This window comes from Camellia sinensis, chromosome 8, assembly GCF_055761805.1.
Source record: "Camellia sinensis isolate YWXY chromosome 8, ASM5576180v1, whole genome shotgun sequence".
NCBI lineage: Eukaryota > Viridiplantae > Streptophyta > Magnoliopsida > Ericales > Theaceae > Camellia > Camellia sinensis.
In genome coordinates, this window is record NC_138968.1 from 140,517,987 (window position 1) to 140,536,525 (window position 18,539).

General features: G+C 44.0%; 2 protein-coding genes across 2 annotated transcripts in view; both read right to left on the reverse strand.

Moving 5' to 3' along the window:
* The window catches only part of LOC145789375 (TMV resistance protein N-like), a 110,675-nt gene extending 96,122 nt beyond the window's left edge, over positions 1-14,553 (reverse strand). The window contains exons 1-2 of the mRNA XM_082885607.1: positions 14,304-14,553; positions 13,468-14,120 (exon numbers count right to left, since the gene is read on the reverse strand). Of these exons, the coding sequence (XP_082741733.1) occupies positions 13,468-14,120; positions 14,304-14,553 (903 nt within the window). The remainder of the gene's footprint in view (positions 1-13,467; positions 14,121-14,303) is intronic.
* A 1,649-nt stretch (positions 14,554-16,202) lies between these two features.
* Positions 16,203-17,072, reverse strand: LOC145798128 (uncharacterized). Its single transcript, XM_082885608.1, has one exon. It carries the CDS (start codon positions 17,070-17,072, stop codon positions 16,203-16,205), a length of 870 nt encoding a protein of 289 aa, XP_082741734.1.
* Between the last annotated feature and the right edge of the window lie 1,467 nt (positions 17,073-18,539).

An 18,539-nucleotide genomic window follows, 5' to 3' on the forward strand; every position in this document is an offset into this window, starting at 1 on the left:
TAAGGCGGTGTAGTGGCCCTCTCTGTCTTTGGACTTGACAATCATGTCGTCCACGTACACCTCGACCTCCTTATGGATCATATCATGCAATATTGTAGTTGCTGCACGTTGATACGTAGCTCCAGCATTTTTCAACCCGAATGGCATCACTCGATAACAATATGTCCCCCACGGGGTAGTGAACGCAGTCTTCTCCCGGTCTTCGGGTGCCATCACTATCTGATTATAGCCTGAGAAACCATCCATAAACGAAAGCAAGGCGTGTCCTGCCGTGAAATCCACCAATTCGTCGATGTGCGGCAAGGGGAAGTCGTCCTTCGGACTGGCCTTGTTCAAATCCCTGAAGTCTACACAGACCCGAATTCTGCCATCCTTCTTTGGCACCGGAACTATGTTGGCCAACCAAGTTGGATATTCAGATACTAGCAGGAACCCTGCGTCAATTTGCTTGGTGACCTCTTCCTTAATCTTGAGGGCCCAGTCCGGGCGAATCCTTCTGAGTTTCTGTTTAACAGGGCGGGCCTCTGGATCAAGAGGGATCCGGTGCTGTACAATCTCAGGATCGATTCCAGGCATGTCTTCATAGGACCACGCGAAAACATCTTTGAAATCTTTTAATAAAGCGACTAAGCGCTCGCGTTCCTCTGAAGACAACGTGGACCCGATCTGGACCAGCCGCGGGTCCTTCTCAGTACCAACATTCACAGTAGTGATTTCATCCATTAAAGGTTTAACAAATCTCTCCTGCTCTTGATTAATTAATCGTTGCAAAACTGGGGGAATTTCTTCCTCGCTGTTTTCATCAAAATTTTGAAAATCCTGATTTAAGCAATAAATCAAAGGCACAGAAAAATACTCGGAAACCACATCCACATCATTCTCATTAAATACTTCCAAGCCGTCAGATTCCTCTGTTACAACAGACTCAAAAGAAAATGAAAAAGACGACCTAGACAGGACTGTGGTATCCGGGTTATCACCCCCAGGAATACCGGACTCAGACTCAGTCGAGCTGGAATCTGATTCTGACGCAGAAGATTCGGTAGAATCAGATTCCGGCTCACTACCTGACCCGGAACTGCTAGATAAAAAGCCTTCTTCATATTGCCAGATGAGAGAAGGTGCGATAGATGCATCCAAGATCGGCGCCGGGAAGCCTGCAGCTATTTCATCTCCAATCACAGAAACCGAAGAGTTATCCCCCAAGCACTCTTGGCCGATCGGAGGATCTGATAGTAGACTCGCCAGTGCTACCCCCATTTCAAGCTCTGTGCTCTCAGGATCCACTGTTTCACATTGCTCAACCTCAGTTGGTGGGTCTGTCTGCGCTTCGGCAACGTCATCCCCAGATAATTGTATGTCGAAGAAGATTTCAAAACCAGGCACGCGCTTCCCCTCCGCGTTTAGCCATGGCTCCGGGAAGCCGCAGAATGGAAAATCTTCCCCCTCCCGGACGAAACGTCCGTTTAGGGTACCCCAGATGGGCCTGTGCATTAAATCAAATGGCTTCCCGGCCTTCTTTGCCCTGGCCCTTCCGGCCATTTCTTTTCCTTTCCTCACCCAATCTTCCTTGGTGGGCAGATAACCCAGTCCAAAGGCGTGGGGGTTGTGTGGCACTTCGGCCAATACTGAGACGCCCTTCCGGCCGCTTCTCCCTAATCCCATCCCAGGGGTATGTTTTAGCTTGTTCATGAGGTATATAGATTGAGCACTAACATACATGCCCTCATTCACAGCCATGACATTCTGAACCACTTGAGCCTCGGCCAAAGTGAACCCCGACAAAAACACATCCTCCGTGCCGTGCTCGATCTCCAAGACAGGTGTAGACACTTCCGGCGGTGGATGGATTGATGAATTCCCAAAAACGATCGCTACCCCTTTCCCGTGAGGGTATTTCAGCATTTGATGTAGAGTGGAAGAGACTGCTTTGACTTGGTGCAACCACGGTCGCCCCAAAAGTAAGTTAAAGGTTGCGGGAACGTCCAAGATATGAAATTCGATACTGTGTTGTCCTGGACCAACCTTGGTTTGAATTTTAACAGTCCCCATCACTTCTCTGCTGGTATTGTCATATGCCCTGATCACTTGGGTGGTTGGGATGAAGTCCGCGGGTTTTAACCCGATTGCATATGCCGTTCTGGTCGGGCAGACATTAATCGCAGACCCGGTATCAACAAGTACCACCGGTATCCACTTATCTCTACATTCCACAGAAATATAGAGGGGTTTGTTATGGTTTATGCCCTCAGGCGGTAGCTCCTTGTCCGAAAAGGTTAATGCCGGGGAACCTCCTCCCGGAAAAACCAGCCCAACCAGCTGTTCAGGCGTGGTATCTATGGAGAGTTTGGACTTGTCCATAGCAGATAGGACAGCTTCTCTGTGCACTCGTGACGCCATTAGCAGTCCCCAGATGGAGATGTCTTCCTGTATCTTCTTTAATTGTTTCAGCACAGCTTCCTCTTCAATCTGCTTCTCCTTCTGTCTTTCTACTTCTCTGTCCTTCCCGGATGCCTCGGGTTGGTCCAGGTGTGGGGGCTTGAAGTACCGCCCACTTCTTGTCATATGGTCAACCTCACCGAGGTACCCAGTATCATCCGGATGGTTATTCCCCCAGTCTTCATCGGTGTGGGCAAGACACAAATCGTCATCTTCCCACCACATTCCGCCGGCAGCCAACAGACATCTGTCTGGCTCCGGTTTACTCGCACTCTTAGTGCTCTCTGTCCATATGCTCGCAGCATTGTCTGTCTTTGTGCACACTACACTTATAGTCCCCTCAGGGCCCTTTGCCTTTCTGGCTCTCTCAGTAGCCTCAGATTTTTCTTGTTCCAACTGCATCAGTACAGCTGGTTGTTCAACAGTTCCTGTATCAATAATGCCCATGTCCTGCGCGAAATTCTCAACACCGGCGCTCTCCGGTGGTACAACTTGATTTTCGGCCGTTCCGGCCACAACTGATATTTCTGCCCTTGTCGGGCTCTGTTCTGGTTGGGTTTCCCCCACTGCATCCGGTTGATCTTCGAGCCATCCCGTGGCCTCCTCTGATTCCTCATAATCATACCAGTTAATCGATGTATCCCCGAGTTCCTGGTCCTCGAGAAATTGTAAGTTAGCAAAGTCCTCCTCTACGGCTGTCAGCTCATCTGCCCATTGCCCAGATCCATCCCCCCGGATCATGCATAGTTCTCCTGTCTTTGGCAATTCTACACTTAGCCCAATTCGGCTCGTTGATAGGATGTACTTGCTTGGATCATAAACTCCCTCAGCAAAATTCTGCCCAGTCTTAGATTCGGCAATCTCATTTTCCTCCAAAATCTGCCCTGCCCTGTCTTCGACGGTCACCACCACCGGTTCCGGTTGGGTTTTGGAGATGTCCACCATGCATAAGAAGTCAGTGCAATCGGGGAGGAGCACCTCCGGCTTGGGTAGGTGGGTGGATGTAATATAGATGCTGGGATCGTAGGATGCGACCCCAGTCTGGATAAAGTTAATTCTGTTGGGAGGGGGAGGTTGGTTATGTGGTGGGAGAGGGTTGGTTGTAACATTGGGTTGATCGGGAGGTGCGATCACCTGTTTGTCAATAAGATCTTGGATCTCATGACGTAATCTGTAACAACGGTCGGTGTCATGACCGTGTTGTTGGTGGTACGCACAGTATTTTGACGGGTCATATGAGGGGGGGAGTGGATTTGGTAATGGCTTTGGTTCTAGGGGTTTTAAATGATTTTTCCTGATTAATATTCCCAGAACCTTGGTCAGAGGCATATATAGTGGAGTAAAGGTTCTTTGGCCTCGTGGTTGGAATCGGCTGTTTTGTGAGTTGCTTCCGGACGCGCCGGAGAATGGTGTGGCAGTCATGGGCCTTGGAGGGGGAGGGGGAGTGGTGGTGACCATACCAACTTCCGAGGCTCTCGTATTTGCAGCGCCACTCGGGCCTGCGTTGTTGTTGCGATTGAAGGTCCTCCTCGGTTGTTCTCTGTCCTGGTCAAACAGACCTTGTCTCATAGCATCTTCTATTTGCACTCCCATATCATGTAAATCTGCGAAAGTAGGGAAGGGGACCGCAATCATTCTTTGCATTAATTTCGGGTGGAGATTGCGTACAATCATCCGAATTTGATCTCTGTCAGTGGGCCTTAAAGTCATCGTTGACGCCTTTGCCCTCCACCGGATCACAAAGTCCGAGAAAGATTCCTTAGGCTCTTGCCTTGTCGTTTCAAGATCACGGGTTGTGATCTCGATCTGAGTATTGTATGAATATTGTGTGACAAAGGCCTCAGCCATCTCGTCCCAATTCTTCTTCACCTCATCCGATAATCTTGCGTACCAATGGGAGGCCACACCCGACAGGGTTCGGCCGAATAGTGAGAGCTTCTGTTGTCGTGTTAGGCCCATTGGCCGCAAGACATCCGCGAACAGTCGGATATGGACCATGGGGTCGCCGGTCCCATCAAAACGGTCGATCTGTGGCATTTTGAATCTATCGGGGAGCGTTACGGCCTCCTCGGTATATCCGTCTCCGATATCCGGCATAGCCTTGGCCCCTTGGGATTTTTTGAAGAGCTTCTCCAATTTGCTCAATTTCAGAGCCGTATGATCAATCTCGACCTCGGATGGAGAGTCCGGGTGATTGGATGTATGAACCTTGGACAGTTGTGGTGGAGGCGGGGGCGGAGCTGGCCCCGTTGGAAGACTCGTGTCCTCTTGTAAATTTTGGACAGTCGGTACAGTATTCTGGGTGTTCGGAGGAACGTCCTGAATAGCAGGAGCCTTCTCGGGTAATGGGGCCCCCGCCGGAGGGGGAATTTGGCGTGAAGCAGATGCTGTATTCTGCTGTTGCAACCTGGTAATCAGCTCAGCCTGTTGGGCCATGACTGCGGCCTGCTGTTTGGAGAATTCCGCTTGACGGGCGGCATCGTCATGCATTTGCTTCATACTCTCCTGCATCTGGCGCATTAGGGCTTCCATCCCTGATGTATTCTGTTGCTCCATTCGACTGACTGGTATGTCTACTCTTATAGCACTAATCAGGACTTCACCTCTGTTGTCCTCTGACGGGGTAACCCACTGCCCTGACAACCTCTGTTCTGACACACTGCGCCTTTTCGGCTTCCTTCTGATAACAGGGGGTAGAGAATAGAACACTGGTTGTCCGTCGATTAGATCCTCAGATCGGTGGAGTCGACGACCTCGTGTCCAAGGTGCTTGGGGAATGCCTGTCGGGTCGGAAGCAATCGTGCTAAAAACTGACCTAGCAAAAGATAAATAAAGCGAAAAGGAAATAAATAAACAGATAAACAGACAGCACAACAGCTTAAAATAAAATGCAAGACACACAGTCGGGCATAATCAACACACAGTCAATAAGCTTGAAATATACACTGTCCTCAAACACTGATTATCATCCCTGTATCACTGTTCCCTAAAACAGAATCTGATATCCGCAGATAACTAATCCTCAAATACTGGCTGATGCCCGCAGGCTTGATACCCGCAATACCAAACTGATGCCCGCAGGCCTGATGTCGACAATACTGAACTGATGCCCGCAGGCCTGATACTGTCAATACTGAACCGTAGCCCGCAGGCTTGATACTCAAACTCATATACTGATCTGATGCCCGCAGGCCTGATACTGACAATTCTGAACTGATGCCCGCAGGCCTGATGCCCAAACTTATATACTGATACATGCATTCCTGTAGAGACGCACTCTAAAGCACGTAACAGATAAGTGAGAGCCAAAACACCCCTATGTTGGGGTAGGGTTTCCCTGTCCTATTGTGTCAGGAACTAGGGTTTCACTATGCACGCAGCGGTTTCAAACAACCTATAAACGGGTAAGTAACCTGTCCTAATTTGGAATGGTCACTATGGATCCGAATATGCACTAGGTCGAATGGTCAAAGAGGGTGCCCCGGTAAAACCGGGGTTTGTGTTCCCATACTGGCAGAGCCCACAACCGGTCAGCCTTATGGTCATGCCTTGACAAGACAAGCCTCCGGCAAACCGTTCAGGAATAGCAGATGGCAAACACGGTGTCCTAGGCGCACCAATGCAAATGCAATGCAAAGAAACACACAAGTGTAGTCAAAAACAGATATCGTGAGTTCGAGTCAAGCTCTCTAAATCCCCAGCGGAGTCGCCAGAAACTGTAACAAGCCCGCGGGGGGACCTCGCTACAGCTCGGACTCTCAAGTTGTCACGGTTCCTAATCTGAACCAAAGAGTCCAAATCCGGCAAATCGTTTTAGGAAAACTGATTTTTGAAAGAAGTGCCAAACATGGACTGCTTTGCCAGATACAGAGTCGCCACCTAAATATTTTATTTTGGGAAATTTAGGAAACCCTGACTCGGTGCCAAAAGGCCACGCGTCCGTCATCACCAAAGTTGCCTCGGCTCGGGAACTTGGGTACGATTGGGGAAGGTCACTTCGTGAGCACCCCCGCTCGCCCGGTCATAGACCGGCCTCTACTAACCATGATATCAAATTTTGAAAACATTGTGAGTTCCTATTCCGGTTTATTAGCCTAGGTTACTATGTGATGCGCACAGCATATAAGTATAGACCAGGTCGCCTAGATTGGAACAAAACACTTCTTGTTTGTTTTTGAAAATGGTTTGCTACCCGCAGGTAGGCTTTGAAACATTTTGATGATTTATTCCAATTTAAGCAACCCGACCTTCACCCACAGGCATTCAGGCAGTTATATCATATAAGCACATAGCCTCATGGTAAGCATGCTATCATGGCATTCACTCACACGCATGCAAGGATGCTAAAGCATAAAACTCACCGAGTACTCCAAGCCAAAATAGAAACTTCATTAGAAATCATGCATGATCCTAATTATACAGAAATGCCTAATGCAACTCATGCAAATATGCAACTATAGCAGGCTCGGCTATTCTAAGATGGTATATGAAGTGCTACAATTATCATGTATTCAATTTAGAATTGAGAGTACAATGCAGTTAGTATGATGCGCCGAGCCCGGTGCATGCAAAACTGATGAATGAATGCAAACATGCTGTCATACTGTATGCTAATTGAAATATGCCCTAATCTAACCATCATAAGCGGATAAATAAAAGGGAGAAAGACGTGGGGTTGGAAGACATACATCACACTCACACACACCTATTATAGTTGTGCCCTCACTCAGAGGGTCCGAATAAATATACAGTCCGAATATTACAGTCCCAAATAAAAGAATATTACAGTCCAAAATATTACAAAATCCTAATTAATTAAAGAATTAACTAAGAAAGCAAATAAAACTGGCGTGCAAGCCAGGGACCGCCTTGCTTCTGATGGATGATGCATGTCCGGGTTGTCTTGCGCGGAAATCCACCGGAATGCCCCAATTAGCCTCTGTTTACACCTGTTCTTGAAATGCTTGCCAGGTTCCAGAAAAGTCGCTGATTCTGCGTTTTGCTGCAACAGAGAGCAGGAAAGGGGCATAGCAATGTATTTGCACAGATATATGCATGTCTCGATCCTCGTGCCACCAATCACGCATACCGAGGCATGATGGCCGAGGAGTCGAAATGCACAACTCAATATAGGATGAATGCACATGAAACTACAGCTAAAACCTAACTCCATCATGGGTACTCCGGAGTGTCGGTGACTGGGGAATTGAGACACATTCCGTCACTCGGAGTACGAAATGTACCTCGTTTCCCGTGCCCGGACTAACTCCTATTCCGGACACGATGCAATATGCATGATATGCATGAAGTGCAACTAAGATACAATCCAAACATACAGAATGCTATGGAAATGAGATGCCTCGAAATGCGTGCACACGGGCACGCAAACCGAGGCGATAGCGGAATGCAATGAAATGAGATGCCTCGAAGTACGTGCACACGGGCACGCAAACCGAGGCGATGACAGAAATGATGAAAATGAGTTGCCTCGAAGTACGTGCACACGGGCACGCAAACCGAGGCGATGACAGAAATGATGAAAATGAGATGCCTCGAAGTACGTACACACGGGCACGCAAACCGAGGCAATGACAGAAATGATAAAAATGAGTTGCCTCGAAGTACGTGCACACGGGCACGCAAACCGAGGCGATGACAGAAATGATGAAAATGAGTTGCCTCGAAGTACGTGCACACGGGCACGCAAACCGAGGCGATGACAGAAATGATAAAAATGAGATGCCTCGAAGTACGTGCACACAGGCACGCAAACCGAGGCGATGATAGAAATGATGAAAATGAGTTGCCTCGAAGTACGTGCACACGGGCACGCAAACCGAGGCGATGACAGAAATGATGAAAATGAGTTGCCTCGAAGTACGTGCACACGGGCACGCAAACCGAGGCGATGACAGAAATGATGAAAATGAGTTGCCTCGAAGTACGTGCACACGGGCACGCAAACCGAGGCGATGACAGAAATGATGAAAATGAGTTGCCTCGAAGTACGTGCACACGAGCACGCAAACCGAGGCGATGACAGAAATGATGAAAATGAGTTGCCTCGAAGTACGTGCACACGGGCACGCAAACCGAGGCAATAGTATACGCAATGCAAATGACATGGAAACATGATATGGGCTTATACCAACATGAGTGAGCCTCAGCCACACTCACATAGGATGCCGGCGGATAAAAAGAAGGTGCCTCGAAATGCGTGCACACGGGCACGCAAGCCGAGGCGATGGCAAAATGTGATGAAATGACATGGAAATGACAAATGGGCTTATACCAACATGAGTGAGCCTCAGCCACACTCACATAGGATGCCGGCGGATAAAAACGGAGTGCCTCGAAATGCGTGCACACGGGCACGCAAACCGAGGAGGTGCAAAAATGCAACGAAACATGGCAAAAATGATATGCAAGCATGCCAATGGAATTTCAGCAGCAAAATATGGGGGAAAACAGTCCCGAAATGAAGCGAAATGACATGAAATGCAAGGAAATGTCCCGAAATGCAACATTAGGCATCCGAAATGGCCTATAGCCATGCTAAATATGCACAATATGGACATGCAATGCAAAGACAGAAGATAGACAGTCCCAAAAGATGCACTTTCACAGTTATAAACAAGGCCAAACAGCAAGCATAGGTGAGGGAAAAATAGCATACAAGAATAGGGGCCAAAAGAGGGGTAATGAAGCAAGTGGTATAAGATAAACCCAAACCGAAAAATTTCCTTCTACAACACTGAAGATGGGCCAAAAATATGAACATTTACAGTATATGGCAGCCTCAAAATCAGTATACAAACATGCTAAAAATATGATGCAAAATGAGGCCCAAAAGGTGCTAAAGCATGAAGTATATAAAATAATCACCAAACAGAAAAAAAGTGTGAATAAAACATGAAGTATAGGCCAAAATAAGGCCACTGTCAGTTCGGACCAAGGTCCAAAAACAAAAGCAAAGAGGGCTATCAATCTATGCAAAAATGGAGCCAAACAAGGGATTGAACTACAAGTGACACATGGAGACACCAAACAATGTTGAGCCCTTCTCCAATGTTGAAGAGGGACTCAAAATAAGCCTAATATCAGTTTACCACATGCTCGAAAATAAATTGCTCATGGGTCAAAAATAGCATGCAAAACTATGACATACAAGATGGTCAATGAAGCAAGTGTATTATGGAGGGCTCAAACAGGGTTGAGCCCTTAATGAGAAGTGAATATGAGCTCAAAAAATGGCCCTTTTCAGTTAGGGCCGGAGCTTGAAACAAAAAGCAAGATGGGCTTAGAAATAGAACAAGAAAAAGGGTCAAAAGGGTAAAAGTGTAACTTACCCTTGAAGATTCGAGCTTTTGTTGCTTCTTGGATGGATTTGCAGCTTCTTTTGCCTTCTAGAATCCCTCCTTGCTGCTGGAAATGAGATGGTGGTGGTAGAGCTTGGTGGTGTATAAGGAATGAAGGTTAGGGACTTAGGGTTTTTTGGAGAATTGAGAGAGAAGAAGATGGAGATGGCTATGGAGTCTTGAAGAGTATTTTTTCTAACCCTTGTAGAGGAGGCCATCAGCTGGTTAAAAGGGCCAAAAGGTGGTGTAAAAGGTGGGGGAGATGGAGAGGAAAACTCCCCCACAAAATATCCCCCGGATACAGAAAATATCTGGGGGATATTGCCCAACAGCTGGAAAGGGTACAGTGAGAAGAACACGGCCGGCCTCTTACTTTTGCTGGAGGTGGTCGGCCGGCCACACCCCCTAGCCGGCCGGCTAGGGGTCAAAAGGGTCAAGGAGCTTTTCTGGCCGGCCAGATATTGGAGAGGTAGCCCTATGTGTGTACAACACAACCATGTGGTTAAAATTCCGAGAAAGTGGGTCCAAGGGGTTCAACATTGGCTCGGAAAGAGGGGTTCAAAAGGGTCAATTGACCTTACTGGCCGGCCATGAACTTTTAGGGGCCTCTCAGGTGTGTACATCACAGATATGTGGTTCAAAGTTCGAGAAAAAAGGTCTAAGGGGTTCAACATTAGCCCGGAAGAAAGGGGTCAAAAGGGTCAGGTGACCTTAATGGCCGGCCACCAACTTTTATGGGCCTCCCAGATGTGTAGATCACAGATATGTGGTTGAAAGTTGGCAACACTAACCCTAGGGTATTCAACATTAGCCCGGAAGTTGGAAAAACGGGCGCCGGGAGGCTCCGGAGGAGAGATAACTGGTTGCTGCAACAATTGCTGGCCTCCCACCCTTCAGTGACCTTTCTCGTTATAAAACAGGGGGACCTGCCAAAAATGAGCAAAAACCGTTGCAAAACGAATGTTCCGGGGCCAAAACACGCAGTTCGGGGTCCCGAAAATGGGCTGTTTAAACACCGAAAATGGTATTCGACCTCGAAGTGGGTTTCTCGGCCCCCAGTGTCCCTCAAAAGGGAGAAAATAGGAAGTATGCCAAAAATCAGAGCAATAGGAGATGGTTAAGCGGTCCCGAACCGAGGCACACGGCCTGACGGCTCCGAAAACCGGGAACCGGACTCCGAAATGGGAAAAATGGCCTACGGCCACCAAATGTAGCCTACGGACATTGAGAGATGGTCTACAGGACCTCTCCTTCCCCTCAGGAAAAGAAACAGAGAAAACCGAGTCTGGTTCGCAAACCGAGACAAGGCACAGAAAAGGATTCGGAAGCCCGAAGGCAGGGCTTGCAGCCGCGACTCTGAGACTTCTGAACGAGCACATATGCAACATCACCAAGCGCTCAATCGGTGACGTCTGAGTCTTAAGGTCGGTCAAAAATGGGGTGTCTACAGTGGGCTTAAGACCCATCCCCTTTGATGTTTTCCATACCAAATCCCTTGCAAGTCCCTTTGTTAAGGGGTCAACCAAGTTTTCACTTGACTTTACATAACTAATGGTAATCACACCTTCTGTGATTAACTGCCTAACACAACTATGTCTCAGTTCTATATGCCTGGACTTTCCATTATAGACATGGCTATAGGCCCATGATAGATTTGCTTCACTATCACAATGCAAAGATATTGGTGGCATAGGTTTTGGCCATATCTTAATCTCTAACAAGAGATTCCTTAGCCATTCTGTAACGCTCCAAATTTCTAGCCCAAATGATAATACAACAATCATGGCTCTTTTAAGGAAAACCGAATATAAATCTCTAAACTTACATTACATTATACAATAGTTCTTCATGCAACAATACATTCACTTCAAATCAAAATAACATAAACAAATAGATACCCCCAAGGGTTTACCTGGTTACACAAAATGGTTATTCAAACCCACACAAATACAGCCCTTGGCTTACACACAGAGTCACAGCAAAATGAGAGTCTCGTACTCTCAACACACATTTCCTCGCCTTTAGTTAGACGGCATCACAACATCTTTTCGTGCATAAAAATACTGTAGGATGAGCATAAAACCCAGTAGGAAATCCTTAACAAAGTATATACATTTTATACAAGTCTCAAGAGCTGAAATGCACATGCCATGCTATGCCCTTTTGAAAGAAAATCACATCTTCATCTTTGAAAACCATCATGCTCAATGATGTCATGCAATTTCAATTCTTCAAAACTTAAGAATTTATTTTAAGAGCGATAAATACGACTCTGGTAATCCCTAGGTTGGTGTCTGCAAGCAGACTATACAAGTACTACTAATTTGTCATTTTTACCTGTATTAACCGGAAGGCTTGACACCTATCCGCGTGAGTTTTCGGTCTTTCGCCCTGGACTCTCAGGCCAACTTATTCAATATCATCTACACCACCTATCAAGACTTACAAACGTATTTACCCCAAAACCATTCCATTAAAACTTGTTTCTCAACATTCTTTTCTCAATGCAAGTTTTCAAATCAACTTTCAAAGTTTAATGTAATCAAATGAATTGATATGCCAATAACACAATATGAATATAAATACTTTTATTCCAATTCATCATCGTAGGAACAACACAATTCCCTCTTCTCAAGTATCCTCAACAATTAGTCATTTCAAGACTATTTCAACGTTTTGAACAATAATTTTTAAAATGAACAATAATTCTCATATTCCCTGAAATTCATCATTTATAAAAATATAAATAAGAAATTTTCCGAACATCCATTTATTTTGACACACAAAATAAATATAATAAAATCATTCATGGATTTTCAGTCTCTTAAAAAAAATCTCCAAATTCTAGGTTTTCTCACCAAAACTATATAACTCAAATCTTTTGAAAGAAAACTTTCTGAAATCATCTTTTCTTCAATTAACGAAGATCAAAACCCATAAGATCATTTTAAAGAACAAGAGACAAACCCACTTTCAAAATCGCTCAACTTCTTGAATCAACAATCAATTTTCAAAGCTATCGAAAGATGATTTCGAAATAAATATAAATCTTGCAAAAATATATATATAACTCTAAGAAAATCCCTACCTCAAGTTTTGAAGAAGAAATGAGATGAAACCCCAAAATTTACGATGTCGAAACTCGATCTCCACTACACACAATGAAGCCCTCGAGAAGTTGCACAACTTTGATGAAGAACTTCAGTCTAACTCCTAAAGAATTTGGAGGAATCAAAGAGAGAAGATGACTTCTAGAGAGAGAAGCTCTAGATCTGGAAATTTTGGAGAGTTTTAGAGAGAGAGAGAACTGAAAAAATGATCTGAAATCTCCCCTTACGGACTGATATAACATGGTCCGCTCAAGCATAGAAAGCCCCGCTCGAGCATCGAATACACCTTCCCAGTACTTTTGCAGACAGGTCAAACTTCTGGAACTAAACATTCTCTGCTCGAGCGCATAAACGGCCGCTCAAGCGGACAAGCAACTTCGAATGCATTTTATATTTTTGCTTCGAGGGCGCAGCCCCTCAACCCCACTAGGGCGCTGCCCTTGGACCCGCCAAGGGGCGTTGCCCCCTGGACCCCCACGAGCTGACCGGGTAGTTTGATCCCCGACTTGTCCAGTCGAAGTGGCAAAACATGAAAGAAAGGTCGAAACCGGGATCGCTACACATTCTGCCTTTTTGCTACAAGAAGCCAATGCTACAAACTCTGATGCCATGGTTGAGTCTGTTATGCATGTTTGCTTCTTAGAACCTCGGGAGATAGCTTCTCCTCCAAGAGTAAAAATCCAACCACTCGTGGACGGGTGATCTTCACGGTCAGTTATACGACTAGCATCCGTGAATCCTTCTAGCATTGCCAGATAGCCATTATAGACTATTCCACAGTCTATTGTTTTCCTCAAGTATCTAAGTACTCGGTTAGCAGCATGGCAATGCACACTACTGGGGTTACTAGTGTATCTACTAAGTTTTCCCACTGTAAATGCAATATCAGGTCTAGTGCAAGTCATGGCATACATCAAGCTACCTATTATTCTTGAGTATTCTAGTTGATCAAAAGCTCTTCCAGTATTAGGATACAATTTCAAATTTGAATCAAAATGTGTAGATATGGGTGTACAATTATATTGATTAAATTTCTTAAGAATTTTCTCAATATAGTGCGACTGGGTTAGAATCAAATTATTGTCCTCTCGTTTGATCTTAATACCCAGAATTACATCAGCCAAGCCCATGTATTTCATACTAAAGCTAGACGACAAGAAATTTTTAGTACTTTCAATGACATCATTGTCAGTACCAAAAATAAGCATGTCATCTACATATAGGCATATGATTACACCTCTATTTCCAGTAAACTTACTGTACACACACTTATCAGATTCATGTATCCTAAAACCATTTGACACTATTACTTTGTCAAATTTCTCATGCCACTGTTTTGGAGCTCGTTTCGGACCATATAGTGACTTCACGAGTTTACACACTTTGTGCTCTTGACCTTGTACAACAAATTCTTCCGGTTGTTGTATGTAGATTTCCTCATCTAACTCTCTATTTAGGAAAGTGGTCTTAACATCCATTTGATGGATTTCAAGCTTATAGATTGAGGCTAAGGCAATCAACACTCGAATGGTGGCGATTCTAGCCACCAGAGCATATGTATCAAAATAACCGATACCCTCTTTTTGAGTAAAACCCTTAGTAACTAATCTTGCATTGAACTTGTCAATTGTGCCATCAACTTTCATTTTCCTTTGAAAATCCATTTACAACCAATTGGTTTGGATCCAGGTGGCAAATCAGCAAGTATCCAAGCATTGTTACCCATGATAAAATCCATCTCATCGTTTATTGTTTCTTTCCAGAAAAAAACATCTTGAGACTTCATAGCCTCCTCAAAGGTTAATGGATCTGAATCCATATTCAAAGAAATCATTGTTTGCTTACAATAAGCTTTCCTAGTTTCTTCTACAAGGTAAATAACGAAATCAGGGCCAAATGACTTCTTAGTCCTAGCCCTCTTACTCCTCCTTAGCTCAATAGGCTCATTAGGTTCATTAGGCTCAATGGGTTCATGTCGTTCACTTTCCTCTGTAGACATCAAAGGAATTGATTCATTTTCTTGATTAGAATCCAACCTTGGAATGGTTGTGAAATGATTCTCATAAAATACTGCATCACGTGATTCAATGATGGTATTTGTTTTCACTAAACCATTGGGCTTTACTACCAAAAACCTACATGCTTTGCTATGTATAGCATAGCCAAGGAATATGCATTCAATTCCCTTTTCACCTAATTTCTTCCTTTTAGGTTCAGGCAATCTGACTATTGCTCTACAGCCCCATGTTTTCAAGTAACCAAGATTAGGTTTTTTGTTTTTCCATAGTTCATAAAGAGTAACATTTCTTCCCTTGAGAGGAATTCTATTGAGTACGTGACAGGCAGTGAGCAAGGCTTCACCCCCAAAATCAAAACTTAAACTAGAGTAAGAAAGCATAGCATTAATCATTTCTGTTAATGTCCTATTCTTTCTTTCAGCTACTCCATTTTGTTGTGGTGTGTAGGGTGCAGACTTCTCATGAATAATACAAACATTTTCAAAATATTCTGGAAAATGGTATTCACCGCCTCTATCAAACCTAAGTCTCTTTATTTTGACATTACACTGATTTTCTACTTCTGTTTTAAAAATCTTGAATTTATCAAGCACTTCATCTTTTGAATGCAAAAGATAGATATGACAGTACTTAGAAAAATCATCAATGAATGTTACAAAATATTTCTTACCACCTCTAGTGGGGGTACTATGTATGTCACATACATCACTATGCACAAGTTCAAGCAGAGATGTGGTTTTATCTACTTTAGGAAATGGAATGCGAGTAATTTTTGATTGCACACAAAATTTACATTTTTCAAACATATCAATCTCATACTTAGGAATTAAATCTAAATTAACCATATTATGCATTTTCCTAGTATTAACATGACCTAAATGAGCATGCCATAAAGAAAGAGAATCAACAATATAAGCAGAAATAGATGTATTATTGATAATGTTATGTTTGAACATTCCCTGATACATGTAGCCCTTCCCAACAAAAATTCCACCCTTAGACAGGACAAATTTGTCCGACTCAAATACTAACTTGAAACCATGCTTATTAAGCAAGCTTCCAGATACAAGGTTTTTCCTAACATCAGGTACATGATAAACAACATTAAGACTTAAGACTTTTCTAGATGTGAACTCTAGATCCACCGTCCCTTTGCCTTTGATAGTAACAGTTGAAGAGTTGCCCATGTAGAGAACTGTTCCATCACTCACTTGTTCATAAGTAGTGAAACGACTCTTGTCATTGCAGACGTGCCTTGTTGCTCTTGAGTCAATCCATCAATCACCAGCATCTTCAAGCATGTTCACCTCGGATACAACAGCCACAAACTTGTTCTTGGCATTTGATGCTTCTGGCTTCTTCTTGTATGATTGACATTCATTCCTGAAGTGCCGTGACTTGCCACAGTGCCAGCAAGCGCCTTTTGGCTTCTTAACATCTTTCTCGGGTTGGGGTTCACGCTTACGCTTCTTTTTGTTGAACCTTTTTCCATCATCCACTATGTGAATCTCGGAAGTCTGAGCCACTTGGTTTTTTTTACTCTCAAGAAGTCTTGACTCTTCCTCAACTTGGAGGTGTTGAGCCAATTCCTCTAAAGTTAGATCTTCCTTTTTATGTTTAAGAGTTTTCTTAAAATTCTTCCAAGAAGATGACAGTTTCTCTATTATAGACGAAACTACAATAGATTCATCCATGTTCATATTCTTTTGTCGAAACTGACTCAAAACATGTTGGAGCTCATGGAATTGTTCCATAATGGGCTTTGTATCAATCATAGTAAAACGCATAAAATTACTAACAAGAAATTTCTTACTGGTGGCATCCTCGACGAGGTACTTTGATTGTAGTATGTCCCAAAGTTGCTTTGCCATTTCCAGATGTTGATGCACATCGAATAGAGAGTCTAACAGTGTATTCAGAATGTGTCCTCGGCAAATGTAGTCGTCATTCTCCCATTTGGTTCTGGTACAGGTTTGCTCCATAGTCTCATCTTCTTGCTCCACCGGATAGGGGGTAGTCAACACATAGACCACTTTGAGAGTGGTGAGCAAAAAGTGCATCTTCTTTTGCCAGCGACGAAAATTGTTGCCATCAAACCGGTTAAGCTTTATGAAATCTTGAATCATTTTCTGAATAGACATTGCCATATCTAACTATTGTCTTTAGATTGTTGGAACAAATTGTCTTGAATTCTTCAATTGGTGGTCTTCGGGTCTTCAAAACTTGGCGATGATCTTGTCTATATAGGACAAAAATTTGGTGCTTCAAGTCGTGTTACTAAGCCGCTTTCCTAAAGACAATATTTGCACCCACCAAAAAGTGTGCAGGGGGTTACAGTAAATTTGCCTCAAGGATACAATGAAGCCTGTTCTAAAGATCAAATCTACCGGCATCTGCATTGACGACAGTAGATCAGAATATTCTTGATATAATCAAGAAAACCAAGATACTGATAATCAAATCTGTAGAACTTGATTACCAGTAAGAAAAACAGAAATTTGCTTAAAAAACTCTTGATTGAAAACTCTAAATCAAGAGGGAGAGAGAGAGAATTGCAGGAATGAATTGTGAATTTTTGGATGGAATGAAATGGATGATTTCGCAGCCTATTTATAGGCCTTCATGCACCTGATTGAATGGTCATGTCCCCTGATCGCATCCGATCAAATCTGACCGTTGGATCGACGATCTATGGTGCAGATCATTCTCACACCGAATGGACGCCTTGACTAATCACACCTGATTACGATCGGGTGCCATCATATTTGTACGATCACGCTCATCTCCAATCAACGGCTATGATCACCCCACTCCAAATCAGACACATAACCATTCGATTGGTTGGTTGAGTCATCGCCAACAGACGACATGTCACTGCCACGTGGAGCTGATTGTATTCCACGTCACCCATGCCATGTTGGATCTACGTCATCGCTCCAACCTGTCCGATGCAAATAGGAAAGCGCCCTCATGACGCCTTGCGCCGATGCGTCCGTGCAAAGTGCAAAGTGCCCCATTAAACGCCACACAACCCACTGCCCACACGCGCGTGTGCGTGTGCGGATGGTGCAAAGCACCATCCTTGCGGTGTGGCTGCATGTACGCTAGCTTTCACCTCACAATTCCATATTTAAAGAAATATTCCATGTAGCACTTTATTAAGTGCTCCATGTTTCCCTCTCTTTCCAATGTGGGACAAAGCCCCAAGATTATTTTATGCTTTCCAAAGAAAAACATGGAAGGTTTTGAAAACACCTAAAAATAAACTATAAATTTGAAAACCCATTTTGAAAATTCCCCAACATAGATTACATATGATGCAGGAGAGGCAGATACCTATTATAAATAATATAGATAATGTTTGGTTCATTGAAATGAATATGGAATGGAATGGTCATTCCATCATAACAACCATTCTCACGTTTGATTTAATAATAATAAAAAAAGGCGAATTACACTAATAGTCCCTATAGTTTGGGACTCGTGTCTTTGGTCCCTGACTTTTCAATTGCGACACATTTGACTCTAAATTTTGAATCTTGTTCCAAATAAGGATTGAAAATATTATTGCTTAATTTCAAGGGAAAAATCGTTAATTTGATAAAATATAAACT

Coding starts and splice junctions, on each gene's coding strand:
- LOC145798128 (XM_082885608.1), bottom strand. CDS start 17,072: ATGGCAATGTCTATTCAGAAAATGATTCAAGATTTCATAAAGCTTAAC.